Raw genomic sequence first — 17,376 nt, forward strand, 5'->3', positions numbered from 1 at the left:
ACTTAAAACAGGTTTATAAAGATTCATTTCTTCCTTATTCAAAAGATATAGTAACTTTTTTCAACTGAAAAATTTACTGATGTCATTAACAGCATTTTTAATTAGATCACTTTTGCATGCATGTTCCTTTTTCTGTATATTATTTAGATCACTCTCACGTGCGTGTGTTTTTTTTTCTATATATTTTAACATTGTAAGTCACTCCTGCTACGACTCTCAATGGAAAGCAGTAGTATTCCTAACTAAATAAATAGAGATGGCCAACACCATATTTTTCACCATTTTTCTCATTTTGGGTGGGCATTCTTATGGGATTTTACGGTAGTACAATGCAGGCCTAAGAAGGGCTGCACACCTTTTTGAGCCTGCACAGCAGCTCTCTTAAGAGAGAATTCCCGTAAGAGAACTGCCGCATAACCAGGCAGCAGAAGGACGCTTTCCCGGAAAAGAGAATGTTTATTTTACAATATGGTACAACGTTCCAGAACACACAATTTGTCTCTTTCACACCCAGTCGCTCGCGCACGAAATAAAGCGGGAAACGGGGCCTCCTTTTCCCCCGTCTCCGCCAATGTGTCTGCAGGCATAAATAGCGATGAAGTTCATTCCCAGTCGTCACTTCAATCACACTCGATGATGCCACAAACAAAGCCTGTTTGGAAACCCCAGTTTGCACGTACGGGAAAAAAAAAAAGAAAAGCAAATAATCGAGAAGACGAGGAGGCTACGACGTTGAGCAAGTCTTTCCGGACGGCACGAGTCGGTTTCCGACGCCCCGAAGTTTGTCCCAAAACTTCCCGGAGCACGAGTTGCCGACGCTCCACCGCCGTGCTAGGACGCCGCAGCGTCTTCGTCGTCGTCCACGGGCAACTTTACGACGATGCATGTGTCTCCGTCCCCCGACACCCACTCCGAGGTGTCTGCCAGGTCCTCCTCGTCTTCCCCGTCCTCCCCGGTGGCGGGACCCGCTGCCTCATCCGCCTTCTTCCCGTCTTCCTCGCGCCGCTCCACCGGCTCCGGCACCCACTCCGTCTCACCCGGGCCGCCGCCGACCGCCGGCTTGCGGTACACGAACACCGTCTGGCCCGTCTTGAGCGTGACGCGCTTGATGACGCATGGCCCAATGAGGTGCTGGGCCGCGGCCGCCACCTTGGACAGGTCCCCCAGCACGGTGCCCTTGGCCGGGTACAGCGTGTACTTGCGGGGCTCTTCCGGATTCGCCGGCAAGGTCCGCAGCGAGCCGATACGTCCGCCGTCCAGCTTGTACGTCAGCGAGGCCGGATCCGGCGTTGCCGGTGGGTGGATCCGCACCGTCGGCACGCCAGCGTTCCGCGGGGGAGTTGGCGTGCTCGCACAGCTTGGGGCTTTGGAGTCTCGGTGATGAGGGTTGGCAACCAAGGGGCCCTGGTGGACCGCAGGATGCTGCGGTCGCGGCTTGGGCTGTGGCTTGGGTTGTGGCTTGAGCGGCGGCCTGGCTTGCGGCTTGACTTGCGGCTTCGGCGGCGACTTCGGAGGGGCTTGTTGTTTTTCTGCGTGTGAAGCAAAGAACAAAGCGTGAGTGTCATGTTACCACCCTACTCGTCGATTTTGCGAGACATGTCGTAAATCTCTCTTTCTTTCTTTTCGCATTCCTCCATTGACCTGGAGGTGGGACAGGGACCTGGAGACGAGGTCCTTGCCCTTTTACGGTTCTAGCAAAAGGCACTTTGCATTGTTTCTAGAAAAAAAAAAAAAAAAAGGAACCTCCGTCGCCTACAAAAAAAGAAGCAAAGTTGTGCAACAACTATACAAGAAAGAAAAAGAAAAAAGAATGCAAGTTTTTAATGCCACTTACTGGATGGGATCAATATTTTCGATGATTTCGACAAATGCATTTCATCTAATGTGACGACCCTGACCTGGCCAGACTACCATACTTTCTGAACCAGAGTCCGCAGACTGTTTGAAAGTTGAAATTTCACCCGATGCAGACTATCTACAGGTGCGAAATATACCCAATGTTTTCTTCGAGATCATTCACTGTGACGAGGCGTGAAGGATTTTAATGATGAAGTATATTAATGTTTGTATAATACAAGCTTCCTTGGGGCTAATACAGCAGGCATTTGTAAAGGCGTGCTGTGCACAATAATTTTTATGTTTGGACTAGGCACTAAGCGCAGACTATGCACGGCGTGCCGGGTGCCCGGAAAATATGGTATGTAGGAAATTATACTGGTACCCTTCACAAACTGCTTGCGCTGAACACTAATAGGTGTGATTCCCTTTCAATGCACTCGCTCTGCACTCAAGTCATGAATTCGTTAAAAAAACGCTGCGATGAAAAAAAAAATTTTTTTTCTAAAATGCTTAAATGGAGCACATATAGTGAAAAAAAATTCTACCACAAAAAATGATTTTTTTTAAAGCAATATTTACGTTGTTAGACGCTATTTAGGTGCAGGAGGTAGAGGGTGCAGTCCGCTAAGCCCTGTCTCGTGCTTACAGGATGCTTGTTCCATTTCTCATTGACTGGAGAGATATTTGACACGTGAAAGAATGGTTGTAAATTTGTAACTCCGTGCTGTAAAAGCATTAATTGATTTTTTTTTTTTTTTTTAAGTTTGAGAAGCAAATAATTAAGATAGAATCTTCACTGTTTTCAAATATATTCCGAGATTGCTTCTGCTCCGATTTGAAACGTTAAAAAACATGGCTGCCGGAGTCTTCTGCGGTGTGCTGAACGATCATAGCTCGTTGGGCTCGTCAATTTCTGTAGGTGTTATTTGTTTTTTGAGTCTACAGAGGTGTTTCGAGGAATTAAGATCTCCTCAACCGACGTAGTTTACAGCTGCGCGGATGCTCGTTGTCGTATCGGGACTGGCCCAAGCCTAGCGTCCCACATCAACTACTTTGATCGACCTGGCTCGATTTCCTTCTTTGTGCGTGTTGGAGCGGAAAAAAGATGTTAGTTCCCGTAAAAGTGGCCCCGCTGCTTTGTGAATTGTGCAACCGTCGCGACTGCAACCAGGGTTGCAATGCCAAGAGGGTACCTACACAGGTGAGAATTTGGGACCCGTCTGTCTGGAGGCGATCAGAAGTTCAGCCCGCATCAACTTTGTATAGGTATGGTCCCGTCATTTCGCCTCGAAAGGAAAGAAGCTCTCAAGTTTTGCGGTACACCTGGCCAAACAAAGCGAATGTATTTATGTCGCGTTCTAATTGTGCGTCATGACGCTCACCCACCTTGCTCGTGGATGCCACGTGAAAAAAATAACAAGAACAGCGTGATGTACCATTTGCCATTTGGGATATTGCGAGGGTGTTGTCGTCTGGGCTCAATAGGTCGTGTTCGCTATACACGGCGAACACACACATAATGCACGGCAAACAGCAAAACTAGAAGGACTGTATATTGCTTTGTTGGTTCTTTTAGTTCTCTCGGTCGCTTATCAATGAACATCGATCAACGCCGACAGACGCTTGTATTGGACCGCAGCTCGTGCATGATGGAATGCTAGAGCGTTTCTTTCATGGTCGCGTCTTGTGATCGTTCCAGGGACGGGACAGCGGACGGACAAAGGCAAAAACGCTTTCATATCCACGTCTCGCGGGCATTGCAGACGACAATAGACGGTGGTGAAAAAGCCGACGATTCCGGAGGCTTCCGCGTGTCTGCTCGCACGACTAGCAGGCGGTTAGACTTCCAGACTAGACACACCGGACGTCGCGAAAGGGAGACACTGGACTTGCTAACGTGTTCTTGATAGTGTGTTTGGTCAAGCAGCCAAGCCATTCCAGCAGTAATGGGCGGGGCCACTTATTTATGGGCGGGGCTTAGAGCGGGCCATGAACTCTACCTCAATTCTGTCTAACGTAAATATGGCACAATTTTTTTTTTTTTTTTTTTTTTTTTTGTGGCAAAATGATTTAGAATATATGTGTGTACCAAAAAATGATTTAGAATATATGTGTGTACCAAATAAGAAAAAAATTTTTTTTCCACTGCAGCGTTTTTTTTTTTTTTATTTTTTAGGGAATCCTGTGGTCAAAGTGCATACTTGTCTTTGACAGCTAGCATAAGCCTCAGTTGGTGGTAGAGCCTGGCAGCAAGCACTCTTAGAATAGCATGTTCTTGAGCAAAGACTTCTCTGCTGCAATTTGGACTCACATAAATTCCTGCTCGGGTGGTTCTAGTCCTGTACCTTTTTCATCATTGTTGGTAAGCACAGTGTTTCGTTCCGTTGCCGTTCCAACACCCCGTGCCTCACAAAGTGCCACAATGAGCTTGAGGAACAATTTTGAAAAAAAAAAAGTCGCCCCTTTGCCACATTAGCGTACAAAGCCCACTCTAACACAGAGTGTGAACAAGTTAGCGTGAAGAAACTATGTACACATGCGGAGACTGGATGGCGCAAATGGTGGCATGCATAATCTATTAGTTTAGAATAAAAAGGCAGTGGTAAAGTGGCGTGCACCACCCAAGTGCGGCCGCTCGTTGTTTACCCCACGTTATGGGGTCTTCGGTGTGGCGACGTCTAGTCGCAACCTGAAGATTAGTTTGAAAAAAATTAACCATCACTATACCCCCCCTATTCTGGGTACGAGTTTGCTAGACATGTATTTGTCTCGACTACAGGCGTGCCTTTGGTGGCACCTCCCAACTCGACGAGCGGCGTCGCTGTCCCCATCGCCGAAGGACTGCGTGATGTCCCCTTGGCACGCCGTGTGCCATGTGCGTTTCTCCGTCACTCCCTCTCAAGCTCTTTCTCTGGGGAAGCCCGCAGCACATTCATTTCACCTAGCAGAGCATCTGTGTCACTCCAAGAGTGACACGGACGCCCTCGAGGAAGGCGTTCGGCCGGCACCTGTGTCCAGTCGGTGAAGAGACGGACACTGCGTCGGCGTTGGGCGGGCAGTGGGCTTATTGACTTCCGTCGCTGGTTAGCAAACGAAAATGGTTACGTGCCAGCATTACAACGTGTTCCGTGTTAGAAAAAGCAGTTGCGAACAAACTTGAGCAACGGGGCCACCGTTTGTTGAGTGTGTTGCACCTTGTGTATTAGGTCTGCAGTGGCGGCCACTGAACCTGCAATCGTTGATGCAACACTTCGACGAATGGTTAACTTATGTGCGCCGGTGGAGTGAGTGCTTTCCAACAGTTTGCACCGTCTTAAGAGCAGTCCAAACAGGACATACTTTCTAGCAAAAAAAGAATGTGTGCACGCTTCTAAAAAAATGTTAACGTTTTGGCACGCGCGCAGATTTTCAGGCTTGCCTCTTCGCTGTCACCTCTTCGCCCTTCTTCTTTTCGGAAGATTAGGGACTGACAACAGCAGTAGAGACCTTGATGCTAGAGCATGCAAGTGGCTATGTTCAGACCCACGTGACGAGCAGGCTCCAAGGCTTTGTCCCAGGACACAAGTCGGTCGTGGCGAAGAGCGATTCTCCCCCCCTCCACCCCACCCCCCTCCCAGCAAAACATGTCCCAAAGCAGACCCAAAGTGTACCTAAACTCCAGCAAATGCTGTGCAGTCAGAAAGTGTGTCTCACTTTGACAGCCCTTGAGGCTGTACTTGTGATTGCTGAAACGATGAGTAGTCTAAAATATCTGTTTGAACGAATGTCCGTCTATGATCCTGAGTCAAATTGGGAACTAAAGTGAGCAAGGGGCACAATTGACCTTTTTTAGAGATAGCTGGGCGCATGCGCCAACTCTGAGAGAGGGGAGGAAAGGGAAAGGTGCCATTTTTGGAGGCTCTCTCGTCCGCTCAGTCGTTCAGGCAGTGCTGGTTTGGCTTCACTCCCTCCCTGGCTTCATAGTCGTCATGGCTCACCACTGTGCTGCTGTTTAGTTGCAGAAATAGCAGCAGAAATGGTTGAAATAAAACATTTTATATAGTTCCAGCAGCCTTTTGCGGGTGGCGCACCAAAGCACCTGATGTCCAACACCCTGCCCTTTCTACCTCAGTTTCAGAAGACCCCCTCCCCCCCCCCCGCTTTTTCCAGAAACCTATGACGTGCATATCCTCCTTGTCAGGCGGCCAGGTTCTCAACGTGACGACGCGACATTCTGCTTTTAACTAAAATACAGTAAGTGTTCATGATAGGTTGTACAACGTAGTCATAACGTACCCAATACTCGAGTATCGGGTACGTTATGTGGATAAAGCTTTCCGTTCTTCGGGCGTGCGCTATACAGATTCGTGTCATGCCACGTAAAAATTGAAAAAGAAAAAAAAAAATCGGTCACTGGCAAAACATTTATAAAACGTGCAAAATGGATTCCAGCCCTAAGGAGACGAAACCTTGACGGAACGCCTTGTCACCCAACCTCAAACTCCCCTGTTTGCAAAGCCCACTTCGTTGGAGGTTTGTAAACCTGCTGAATTCAAAGTGAGATTGTTTTTACCATACCGTTCCTTACTTTTTGACGGTGCAAGGGAGCCTTCGCGATATCAAGATCGCCCGGATTTCATCCCGTCAGGATTTGATTACCCGTTCCTGGGTACGGCGATGCCCCGTGCGCACTCGTGGTACAAAGGACGGCGAAGTGACGGAACGCAATAAGCTTGAATAAGTTAGGTGCTCAATGAGTGCGAAATCAGCTGTCTGTAGTGGCCGGGCCTCATAAACGGAGCTCCCAAGCTCCGCACAAAATGGATAATTGAGTCGGGACCGAAACTCGTCATCATCACTTTCCTTACGAAACACTCTGCTTGGAAAGCCGACCCCTTTTCAGTTGCTTGCACGACGCTACACCAAAGTGACGATTAAATGACTCCGAGTCGACGGTAGGAACCGATGCGGCGTCGGCGGTCGATCCATCTTTGAAGGTATAAAAACGAACAAGGTCGTCTGCATTGTAGAGAGTAGCTTTCATTAATCCTCGAGGGTCTGTCCTCAGCCATTCCGAAGTAAAGATGCACGCGAAGCGACGACTGGCCTGGCGTTGGCGCGGACCACGGAGCGACGATACCGGAGCCTTAAATACCGTTTCGAGCGATTCCCGCGAGGGCGCGCCACGATCGAGGCCAAACTCAGAAAAAGGTCAATTGAGCAGTTTTGAAACTCCCATGCAGCTCCAAAAGCTGACCCGGGAATCAGACGGTGCTTGGGCAAGGACAGCTGCTAGGAGCGTTGATGAGTGCTGTTTCCGTCCCTGCACGCTTTTTTTTCTTTTTTTTTCTAGGGTCCTCGCTTTGTTATCGAGAAGAGTGTCGAAGCGTAAAATGATGCGATTACAAAACAAGCTTTTCATCGATACCAAGGTTGCTGCGCCCAGCCACGGCATAACAGAGGCAAGGTGGTTCGAAACATGGGCATTTCTAGCGTTCATGAGGCATTATCTTGCTGCATACACTAGCATAGATGATTATTTAGCATCTTCATTGTTCTTTTTTTTTTTTTTTGCAAGAAAATTCGCGATCGCACGAAAAAAAAGTCTCAAGATGCCGAAATTTCCCATTTCTTTTACACATTCTTGGGGAGCCCGCTAGTTTTCATAGGAAACAAGTCTCTTTGCGAGCAGCCTCAACCCTTTCCCCTGGCAAGTGCACCCATCTTTGCCAATATATGACTGAGATTGTTCTGTAAGGCTGACCCCGAAAGTCCCGTCTACAGTATACAGTATGCCAAGTGCACTCCTAAGTGAACTGTAAACTCCCACTGGTGACGTCAAGGTCTAAACAAAGTCAAGGAAACCTTTCAGCAACAATCCCCATGTCATGCTTGTGCGCTGCTATGCGATGAATCGCACACGTGCGATGAATCGCACGTGTTCAGTTGTTCGCGCTCAACTCTTAGAGAGCCTTATAACTCAAACTTTTGGCCAGTCCCACGGAGTGTGTGGTACAGGGTATTCGGGCAACTTCTGGTTGTCATGACGGGAGCAGAGAAATACCTCCGTTTCTGGCTGGGTGCAGGACGACTCCTGATTCACTAACAAGTAATTGCGTGTGAGCTCACTGTAGAAATGCCCGTGTAGTGCTTTTAGGGGCCCGATCTGAGCCGGTAGGAACAAAATGCAACGAGCGAAGCTCCTTCAGTCTTCTCGAGACGAGGGACGCCGCCGACATCACTGAGCTTGGGCGATCGCGGGATGGCGGCATTTCGCCGATGGGCATAACGGCGCTCACCCGCTCAGATGTGCTCACGACGGAGGACGCAACATGCGACACCGGAGGACAAGGTGTCTCAACCGGCCATCTCCGTACAGCTATAAATGCCAACCAGGTCCTTATGGCACATAGAAATGCCAAGCGACAGGGAGATCTGGGAAAGGAACCTCGCGTACTGAAGCAAGTGAGTCGGAGCACTCGAACATGGTACTTTCTATGGACTCGCACCACACCAAAGGAAGCACCATTCAAACTCCGGAAGACCATCTGCTAGAAGCAAAACCCGACTCGACGACCCCTGTAGGGAAGCTTAGCGCATATCTTTGGCGCCTCGGGGAGGTAGGTGCCCATTGCCGACGCCTTCGCATTCAAGGTAGCTGAAGGCGTCCAAGGACTTGTACGTTTTAAGCGGTTCTTGGGTTTATGGATCGGGCGGAACAGTGGCTCGGCCTGGGAGTATGCCGGCATCGACCCAAGACCCCAAACAAACATAGACGACAACACCACCCCCCACTCTGTCCACAATTAGAAAAGAGACTGGGGTCCTCAGGACCGCCAAATCGGCACTGTACCAGGGCATCCGTTGGCTCCCCTGTGACCTACTGTTCTTTTTCCCTTAAAGCATTTATAGGGCCAGCTCTCGGAGCTTTCGCGTGCAAGTCTCGGATGTAGCCTCGTTTGGGTGCGCCCGGCTGTGGCAAAGCCGATCGCGCTAAAAGCCAGCGAGGCTCGCGGGCTCTGCGTATTACGCACAAGCGACAATGGCGGGTGCAGCAAAGTGAAGAAAGGCAAGCTGCAAAATGGGAGTGCCATGCCCAGCCGAGACGAGACCGACCGGCTGTTCTGGCGCCAGTTCACAGACAATCCGTTTGGTGCAGTGCGCAATGCGTTCTAAATAGATGCCTTCAAGAAGTCCGTCGAGCAACATTGTAAACGAAGCGCAATCAGATTTAACTCCTCACTAAACGCCGACGCAGCCCTCGTGACCAACACATGCTCAGAGTACGCGATCGAGCAACAGCGAACAGGCGGTGGCACGGACTTTAGAAAAGGGTGTACCAGTCGTGTTTTCCTGAGTGTCCCGCATGGTGCACTCACCCGAAATCGAAGAAGCAGGCGACCCCTTCCGAGGTTTCTTCTTGACGGAGCCCTCAGACGAAGGCTTCTTGCCGGAGCTCTTGCCTGTCGGGGAAAATGGACCCGGGTCACTCGGTGACGGGGTGCGATCGGCCTCCGCCCCAAGACCCGTTGGCACGGCGAGGGAGCCTCGAGAGCCGCGCTACTGCGTCGTACCGTGCTGTCCGGAAAGCGCGTCCACGACCGGTCTGTATAGCGCTTCCTCAAAAGTGGTCCCTACGTTTCTGCCCAACGAGAAGCTTCGCGCCGGTGCCCGTTACAATCCCGGCGTGGCATAATGGTGGAGGAAGGTGCAATAGACACCCTTTGGCCTCCGGGTTTTTGATCTGGCGACCGGGAGCTAGAGCACTGCCCATAGACGGTTACTCTCTCGTTCGATCCTACTTTTGGCTAGAACTTCGACGAACCGACCGCCAGGATTGCGACATCCGACAGCGCGATGTGCCAACTTTCACCGCTTCAGGACCACTTTCGACGAGCGCAAGTTCATCCGCTTCTCGCACGGGGATTGTGACGATGTCGCAGTGCCGAGCTCTTGCTGGCCGATCGAAAAAAAAATAGCGGGTAGGCGTCGAGGCGTCTGGCGTCAAGGTCTACCCGCTATCCTTCCGATCAAAGCCGATCGGAGGTTGGCGTTGTACTGACGTCGCCACAAGTTCTGCGCAAGAAGCGGACGACTTGCTCTCCGCACGGGACGCCAGATGCACCGGTCCATGACGAGTTCCAGGCACCCCACTTACGCTTCCAAGACTGTTTTGACTTCAAGTTGGTGGGACGGTAATGCTTTCAAAAAGGTACAATGGAGATTGGACTCTCACAAAGTTTAAGGGGAAAAGCTGGGCGCCTGCAGCAGGCGTAGTGCATCTAGGTTTGAGAGTTTCTAGCTGCTAGACCGCACGTTCAGTTGCTTCCCTTCTTCAGTCTAGGCTCTCTCGGCAGCTCAAAAGCACCGTGAAAAATGAGGGAGAGTTACTGGACGGGAATAGCGCCCAAGTACACGACGATAAAAGAGTGCACCACACCAGTTGTGAAGGGACCACGGCACACTTCTCGCGTGTTCAAGTTCGAACTTATTAGCTTATTAGGGAGCCACTTATTAGCCTCAAAGACGTTTGTTTGAATATATTACGAGGGGGGAGGGGGGATCAAAATCGAAAAGCACTCAACACATTAGCAACAAAATGAACTAAGATGAAATAACAAACTTGAAACAGGCTATACACAATTTGAGCACTCGTTATTTCAACCAAAAATGCAGTAATATCTGCAATTACTAGAAAACATGAACACACACGAGGTTTAAAACAACATCCCAACAACAAAGCTAAACATCTTTTTTGCAAAATATGATTTTGCCACCTTCAGTAGCTATATCGTTCGAGAGGCAGTTCTAATTTTCAATAGACGGAGCAAAAGGAGAGTATTCGAATCTATTAGTGCGGTTGAATAGACATTTGTTCTGTCGTAGCCCGAGATCATTTGACAATCGTTGGCAAAGGTGGTTTCTGAAACGGGGGGATCCTCTGAATCCTTTTTCTTTTTTCTTGCAACACCTGGAATCTCAATCGTTTCCCTGTTAACTGCTCCTATCTCTCTCACCCCCCACCCTCCCCAACACTCCCCTAAGCTCAACGAAAAAAACTTTCAGCCTTTCCACTCTAGTAAAGAAGGAAGACCAGCAAACCTGTACTATGGTGGGAATGAAGTATGTATACATAAATGTAAGGATTAAGGTGTGATGGTGCAATTGGTTATTTGAACGATTAAAGAATCAGACATACAGTTGAATCTGAATTTAACGAAACTCGATGTTACAAATTTCCCAATTTAACAAAGTAATTAGCGGGTCCCGGTGACTGTTAAATCGAGGTTCAACTACATATAACGATCCAAGGTTATTTACTTCGTAACCACGAGGACGACGTCCTCGTGGTTACGAACAAGGATGTCCTCGAGGACGTCTAGGACGACCTCGAGGATGACTTCTTGGATGACCTCAAGGACAATGCCTAGAGGACGACGCCGAGGACGACGTCTAGGACGACCTCAAGGACGACGTCTAGGACGACCTCGAGGGCGACGCCTGGAGGACAACCTCAGGTACGACGTCTAGGACGACTTTAAGGACAATGTCTAGGAGTACCTCAAGGACGACTCCTAAAACGGCCTCGAGGACAATGTCCAGGACGACTCGAGGACAACGTCTAGGATGACTTCAAGGATGACTTCTAGGATGACCTCGAGAACGACCTCGAGGACAACCTCAAGGACGACGTCTAGGACGACCTCAAGGACGACCTCAAGGACGACTTCTAGGACGACACCTAGAGAAATTCAGCCTTTACATTCTGGTGAAAACCAGAGTGGAAAGGCTAGAAAGGTTGCCACCATCTATGAGCGACGCGGCAACCAGACAACTGGCAAGCCGGTTGTCTGGTTGCCGCCGTCGCTCATAGATGGCGGCAGCTGTCTCGAGTTCTGTGTCGACATTTGTTTGTCCACGGTCACGATACTGGGGAAACTAGCCCTTAACAGCTCTGCTGTAAAAACAAAAAAAACAAAAAAAGAAACAGAGGTGAGCTTGGGAAGTATGCAGCCTGAATGTTAAGGTATCGTGGAGTAGCCCATTGAACGAAAGACGTGGATACCATTGATGGTGCACAGATGTCCCACCAATGTGAGTCACGCTATATTTCATGCACGGTTTTAGGTATTTTGAACGAACGCGTGCAGGCAGTCGGAATGTTCATGCAGCGGGTTTGGGCCCTTAAATCGCACAGCTGTTTTAAGATAAACTTCGACTTGTTTCTTGAAGTTAGTCTTTATCGTGGCGACATTTTTTCCTACTGGCATCAATGATTTAACCTTAGACCTGCCTTCGCAAATATGCAATTTGATACATTTTGTATTGTGTTATATTCTGTAATATAGTTTGCTTTGATCCCTCCACTACACCCTGTGCAAGCAAACGGAGTGTGGCAAAAGTCAAAAAGGCGGACCACTGGGAAATTACCCAAGTTCTTTCAATCTTAATTAATGCTGTCCACCACACGTAACCTTCTCAATTCTATGTTTAAAAAATATGACGGGCTCGAACCTTGCTCCGACTTCAATTAGAAAACATGTTGGGCTCGAGCTTAAAAATGGACAAAAAATATGATACCCACGTTTTGTGGCCTCTAAAAAACTGCAAATGCGTTGATTGAAAAAAAAAAAAAAAGTTTAAGTTTAGGAATCTTGTCGGGCTCGGACGGGGCCTATGTTTGGAAAACTTGTTTGGCACGGGCAGGGCCAAGAAATTCAGGTCCGTGGAGTGCTTTAGGTTTCACTACTGTCACGGATAATGGGTGAGGGGTTTTGATTTCTAGACGGGATCGCCTGCCAGACCTTTTGCGCGTTGGTTAATAACATGTTAGGCAGGTCCTGATTAAGAAAGTTAGAAGATATATACTTTTTTCTAATTTGTAAGCTTTTCGCTTTCACTGTATTTAAACCATGCTTCCGGAGTGTTTCTTGACTTGGCTGAGGAAAATAACCGTTTCCTTCGGTTCAGAATTTTCTTATGGTGGTTACTAAACAAAGGGCTCGTCAGGTTTGTGCTAATAAAAACTAGCGAAATGTACTCCTCAACAAGTTTGTAGATTTTATACTTAAGCACAGCCCAGTTCTCAGCTACAGACTGCGTGTCAATAAAGGCCAGGAGTTATAGTCCGAGAAAAGTCAAAAGAGCCCAGCACTCTGATGGTGTCGACCTCGTAATAATTTAAAAACTCTTCCGACAATGTTGCGCCGAGCCGGAGAAAACGTCGAGTTGACAAGGACAGCCTTGTGGTCGCCAATATATACTAGAGCGTGATAAGCGAAAATACAGTTGCGGTCGGTTGTACAGAAGAGATCAAGTACAGAATCACCTTGTGTAGGATTCAAGACTGTTTGGATAAGGTAGCAAAACTGAGCAACTGACAGAAACTCTCCGCACTCCGACGAATCACGACAGCCTGGGCGAAGCGAATAGTCACTGCTCACTGTCGCAAGTGTTGTAACAAATGTTTTGTAGCCAGACACATAAAAAAAATATTTTTAGGCAGGGCCGTGCCTTAAAGGGGTGGTGCAATGATATTGGGTCAAAATGTTTCACTTTACACAAGCTTATTGGCACTACTGGGAACCGAGCGTACTCGCACGCAACGCCATTGACCAGGAACAGTCTTTGCTGCTGCGTAATTTCAAGAATAAAAGCGGACGTTTTCTTTCAGTCTCTCCTTCGCAAAATTTGACGACAAAGTTCCGGGGCTTGCATTATTGGCACCGCTGTCATCAAACTTTCCGGTACCCCACGGTGACGATATCTAAACGTTGCTCGTAAGCGCATACACTCGTACGGCGCAAGTGTTCGACTTGAGCCTGTAACAATCAATGCCTCGACATGCCTCTGGGTAGTGGCTCGTATCCAACCGACGCGACGATGGAAATGGCCGAACATTAACAACGTATAAAATTCGGCCTTGCCAACCCCAGCTACAACAAAACATTGGCGGCATTTTTTCGGTCTCAGATCGTGTGGCCGCTTGTTCTGGCCGCGAGTTGAGGAGGCGAGCGCCGCCCGCGTTTCTCCAATTTTTTTCTGCGACTGCCACTGCGCGAAAAAATTAACGCGTTTCATTAGTTATGAATGTCCAGGAAAAATTCCGAGAGGTATTGAGTGGAAGCACGAAAACCCATTGCGTCACCCCTTTGACGGCAGCGAGAAGAACGGTCGACGACGACACCATCCCCGCTACGGTCACTGGAAAGGTGACAACAGCGGGGTGCGCCTTTCGAAAGCCCGGCCAGCAGCACGTGCCAGTTGCCTTCCACCATGCACCGGCTGCTCGCGCACGCTTTAGGCACGGGAGTTGCTGAAGCATTGCAAAACGCGGGGAGCGTGCGCCACGGGCGGTCAAGCAGAGAGGCCCGCCCACCGTTCCCGTTTTGTCGGGGGTCTCACCCGAATGGGAGGACTTGTGGTGGTGGGAGCTGGGCTGCGGGATCGAGACCTCGTCCGAGATCCTCCGCAACGGCTCCAGGGTTGGAGACGACAGGTCGCACACCTGTGGGGCAACCCACGCGTTTGAGAGAAACCCTTTTGGCCTAGATACGCCCGGGTTTTGAAGGTACCCCTCGTCTCCCCGGGGTGAGGAATATTTCCCATACTAGGTAGTAAGTGGTTCATAGTGTTGCACCATTCACGGGGTAACCGTACGATCCTTGGAGTAGAAAACGGGACGTCGAGGGGATGGGGAGGGAAGAGTGGGGGAGAGGGACCAAGCGAGACAAAAAGGAAAGGCTCTGCTACTACTCAGTTCACCCTGAAAATGCTCACTTTTTCGGGGCTCTTCGTTGAGTGCTTGAGTAAGCAAGCACCTTCCTTACCCATTCTGCGAAAAGTAAGCATGCCAAAGTAGGTGTGGGCAAATCGAATGCGGCGAGAGCCAGACTGGTTGGGACAACTCCGCGGCGTCTGCTGCGGCCCGCCGCGAAGCGGGGCACAGCAGTCGAAACCCACCTGCGCGACCAGCCTGGGCACGGGCTGTGAGGGGGGCAGGGGCTCCAGGCGACTGAGGAAGGTGTGGCCCTTGCGGGCGGCCGCCAGGCACGTCTGCAGGTCCAACTGGCGCCTGCGCAGGCGCCGCTTCTCCCCGTCCAGGTGGTGCGAGAGCGTCTTCAGGCAGCTCAGGTAGCGCAGCGCCTGGACCGGAGGAGGCATGCCGTTAGACAACCTCCACCCTCCCCGGCCAGCAAAGGCTGGAGCGGACTGCGACGCGTCCCAAGCGCTCTCGCCGGCGGTCCCGAGACAGAAGGCACAAAAAAGAGAGCGACGGAAAAGCGCATGATAGGCAAGGCGGGTTCGTTTTAGCACCGTGAGATGAAGCTCTTCAAGCGCTCGTCGACTTTATTTTTTTTTTTTTTTTAAATTCAAGTTCTTTTAAAGGCCTTTGTTAAAGGCATTACATAAGAACAACATACTTCTAGTCACGGAACACGCGACACCGGCATTCTTGAGCAAAATAAAGCCATTTACCTGCTGCAGAATGGAGACCTTGGGCAGTGGCCGTTCGCTGGGGCCACTGAACACGGCGTTCTGGAGGCGCACAAACAGGTCCATGAGCTGCTTGCGGCGCACCCGCTCCCGCGACGCCTTTACCGCCGTCACCTCGTCGACGGCCGCGGACTCCGCCTCCTCCGAGGGAAGGGGAGGGGTCGAGGGTGTGCCCGCCTCCTCCTCCTCGGAGCTCAACTGCTCGGACGTGTCTGGGAGAGAAAAGGCAAAGCAGCGATGCAGCGTCATCCAAAGGGCAAGGGAGAAGGAAAATGAAAAGCGACGTTGAAGGGGCGGGGCAACCGACACCGCCTAGAACGAACGAGGCCCGCGAACCACCTCCTCTTCCTCGGAGGAATGTCGTAACAGTTGAAGGGCGCCAACTCAGCAACTGCACACGAGTACGAAGATATATCGGACACGAGCACCAGCCGAACGCTGACGCAGTACACGTGTCCAATCTGCGTCCTTTGCTCCGTCTCGCCGCAACGACATCCAAATTATGATGCAGAGGCTCCGAACATTCTACCCGGTGTCTCAGATAGCAGCCAGGTTCTCTAAATCAATCGCAAAAATTGGTTTCTTGACCTATTGTTCTACGATTTTGTGCACTATTGCCCACAGGTGGTGCATTTTTTTCTATAAAATTTGCAAAGATTGAACTTACCCGAGAAACAAGTAAAAAGAAAAAGGCTTAACACCTATGAAAACGCAGCGAAGCCGCCGGTCTTCAAACAATAGGGCACCATATGGTTTCAAGACCGATGGCTTCACTGAGCTTACATAGGTGTTAACCGTTTTTTTTGTTGTTTTTTTACTTTTTCCTCAGGTAAGTTTGATCTTTGCAAATTTTATAGAAAAAATGCACCACCTTGGGCAACGCTGCACAAAATCGTAACGCAATAGGTTAAGAAACCGATTTTTGCTGGCAATTTAAAGAGCCTGGCTGCTATTTGAGACACCCGGTAGGTGGTGTTGAGAGGGCCCATCCCGAGCCTCATTCTGGGTGTCGACCAATGAGATCGCTCGCACCTATTCGCGACTCCAGCAAAACGGACGCCACCAAGCGGGAAAACCGGGAACCAGCCGGTCCAGGTAGGGTCCGAAAGTTTGCATGAGTGTTCATTAGTGTGGTGAAGCCTTAGTAGATTTTTTTCCTTTCATCGCATGTTTGAAAGCCCGTTTACTCCACAACAGACGGTCGCGTGCTTTCGATTTCCTGGATGGGGAGGATTCACGGAAAACCGTTTCGATTTCTTGTCTGTCTCGAATCACATTCAAAGTAACGACTACTTGGTGACTGATAAGTGGTTTCTTTGTAAGGATGTAGAACAGTGGACTGAGGACGACAGACGAGGTGTTTCACTGGAGGGAACACCAACGTTGCAGTCAAGCGAATGGGAACGTTCGACAGCTGCTTTTCTTGAGTTTGGTTGTGTTTGATTAGCCTCAAGTTTGTGCCACCCACGCCGGTCGGTGCGTTGGCTATTCATCTTGGCTGCGTTTCGCCGAAAAAGCCTCTGAACCACACTGAAGGAGTTGGGCTGATTTCGCAATTACTTGATTCAGGAAAACCTGCTCGCTGCATATGATTAATGAGGGAAATTGTCTGCTTTCAAAAGGTGGGGGACGTGTCTCGCAAAGTTAGAAGCAGTCACGGCATTATGATCTATCGCGCCTCCAATATTTATATTATACCCCCGTCGAAGCCATCAGCAATATACGTCTACATTGCTCAGGTTTACCGGCCACAGAAAATACTCATTTTCTCCGTTCAGGATTCGAGGTCAAGTTCAATTCAGAGAGGTTCTGCGTGAATCTGCGATGAAGGCACTCTTCAGTTTGTCCGCATTCGTCTCCGTGCTACCGGCTAGAACCATTTGGCTGAGTTTGAGTAGTATCTCTCTGTCTGTCAAATATTATTCAGCAGTTCATCTAATAGCTAGTCAACTAAGCTCATATTTCAACCCGAAGAATATACTAATATCGCTTTAGTGGGACACAGTTCGTAATATAATACATAACCCGCTCGTCAAAATGAATTCTCGATTGCTACTAAAA

General features: G+C 49.5%; 1 protein-coding gene across 4 annotated transcripts in view; it reads right to left on the bottom strand.

Moving 5' to 3' along the window:
• Positions 1-683: 683 nt before the first annotated feature.
• LOC8025795 (proline-rich protein 36) overlaps positions 684-17,376 on the bottom strand; it is a 57,798-nt gene continuing 41,105 nt past the window's right edge. For 3 of the 4 annotated variants that reach the window (XM_029984355.4, XM_040498783.2, XM_029984356.4), the window contains 5 exons: positions 15,298-15,527; positions 14,782-14,964; positions 14,224-14,326; positions 9,198-9,281; positions 684-1,529 (listed from right to left, as the gene is read on the bottom strand). In XM_029984355.4, the coding sequence (XP_029840215.2) occupies positions 832-1,529; positions 9,198-9,281; positions 14,224-14,326; positions 14,782-14,964; positions 15,298-15,527 (1,298 nt within the window). In that variant the 3' untranslated portion in view covers positions 684-831. The remainder of the gene's footprint in view (positions 1,530-9,197; positions 9,282-14,223; positions 14,327-14,781; positions 14,965-15,297; positions 15,528-17,376) is intronic. The other variant, XM_040223275.3, reaches the window with a different exon arrangement.

This window comes from Ixodes scapularis, unplaced genomic scaffold, assembly GCF_016920785.2.
Source record: "Ixodes scapularis isolate PalLabHiFi unplaced genomic scaffold, ASM1692078v2 PGA_scaffold13__105_contigs__length_92229423, whole genome shotgun sequence".
Classification (NCBI taxonomy): Eukaryota; Metazoa; Arthropoda; class Arachnida; order Ixodida; family Ixodidae; genus Ixodes; species Ixodes scapularis.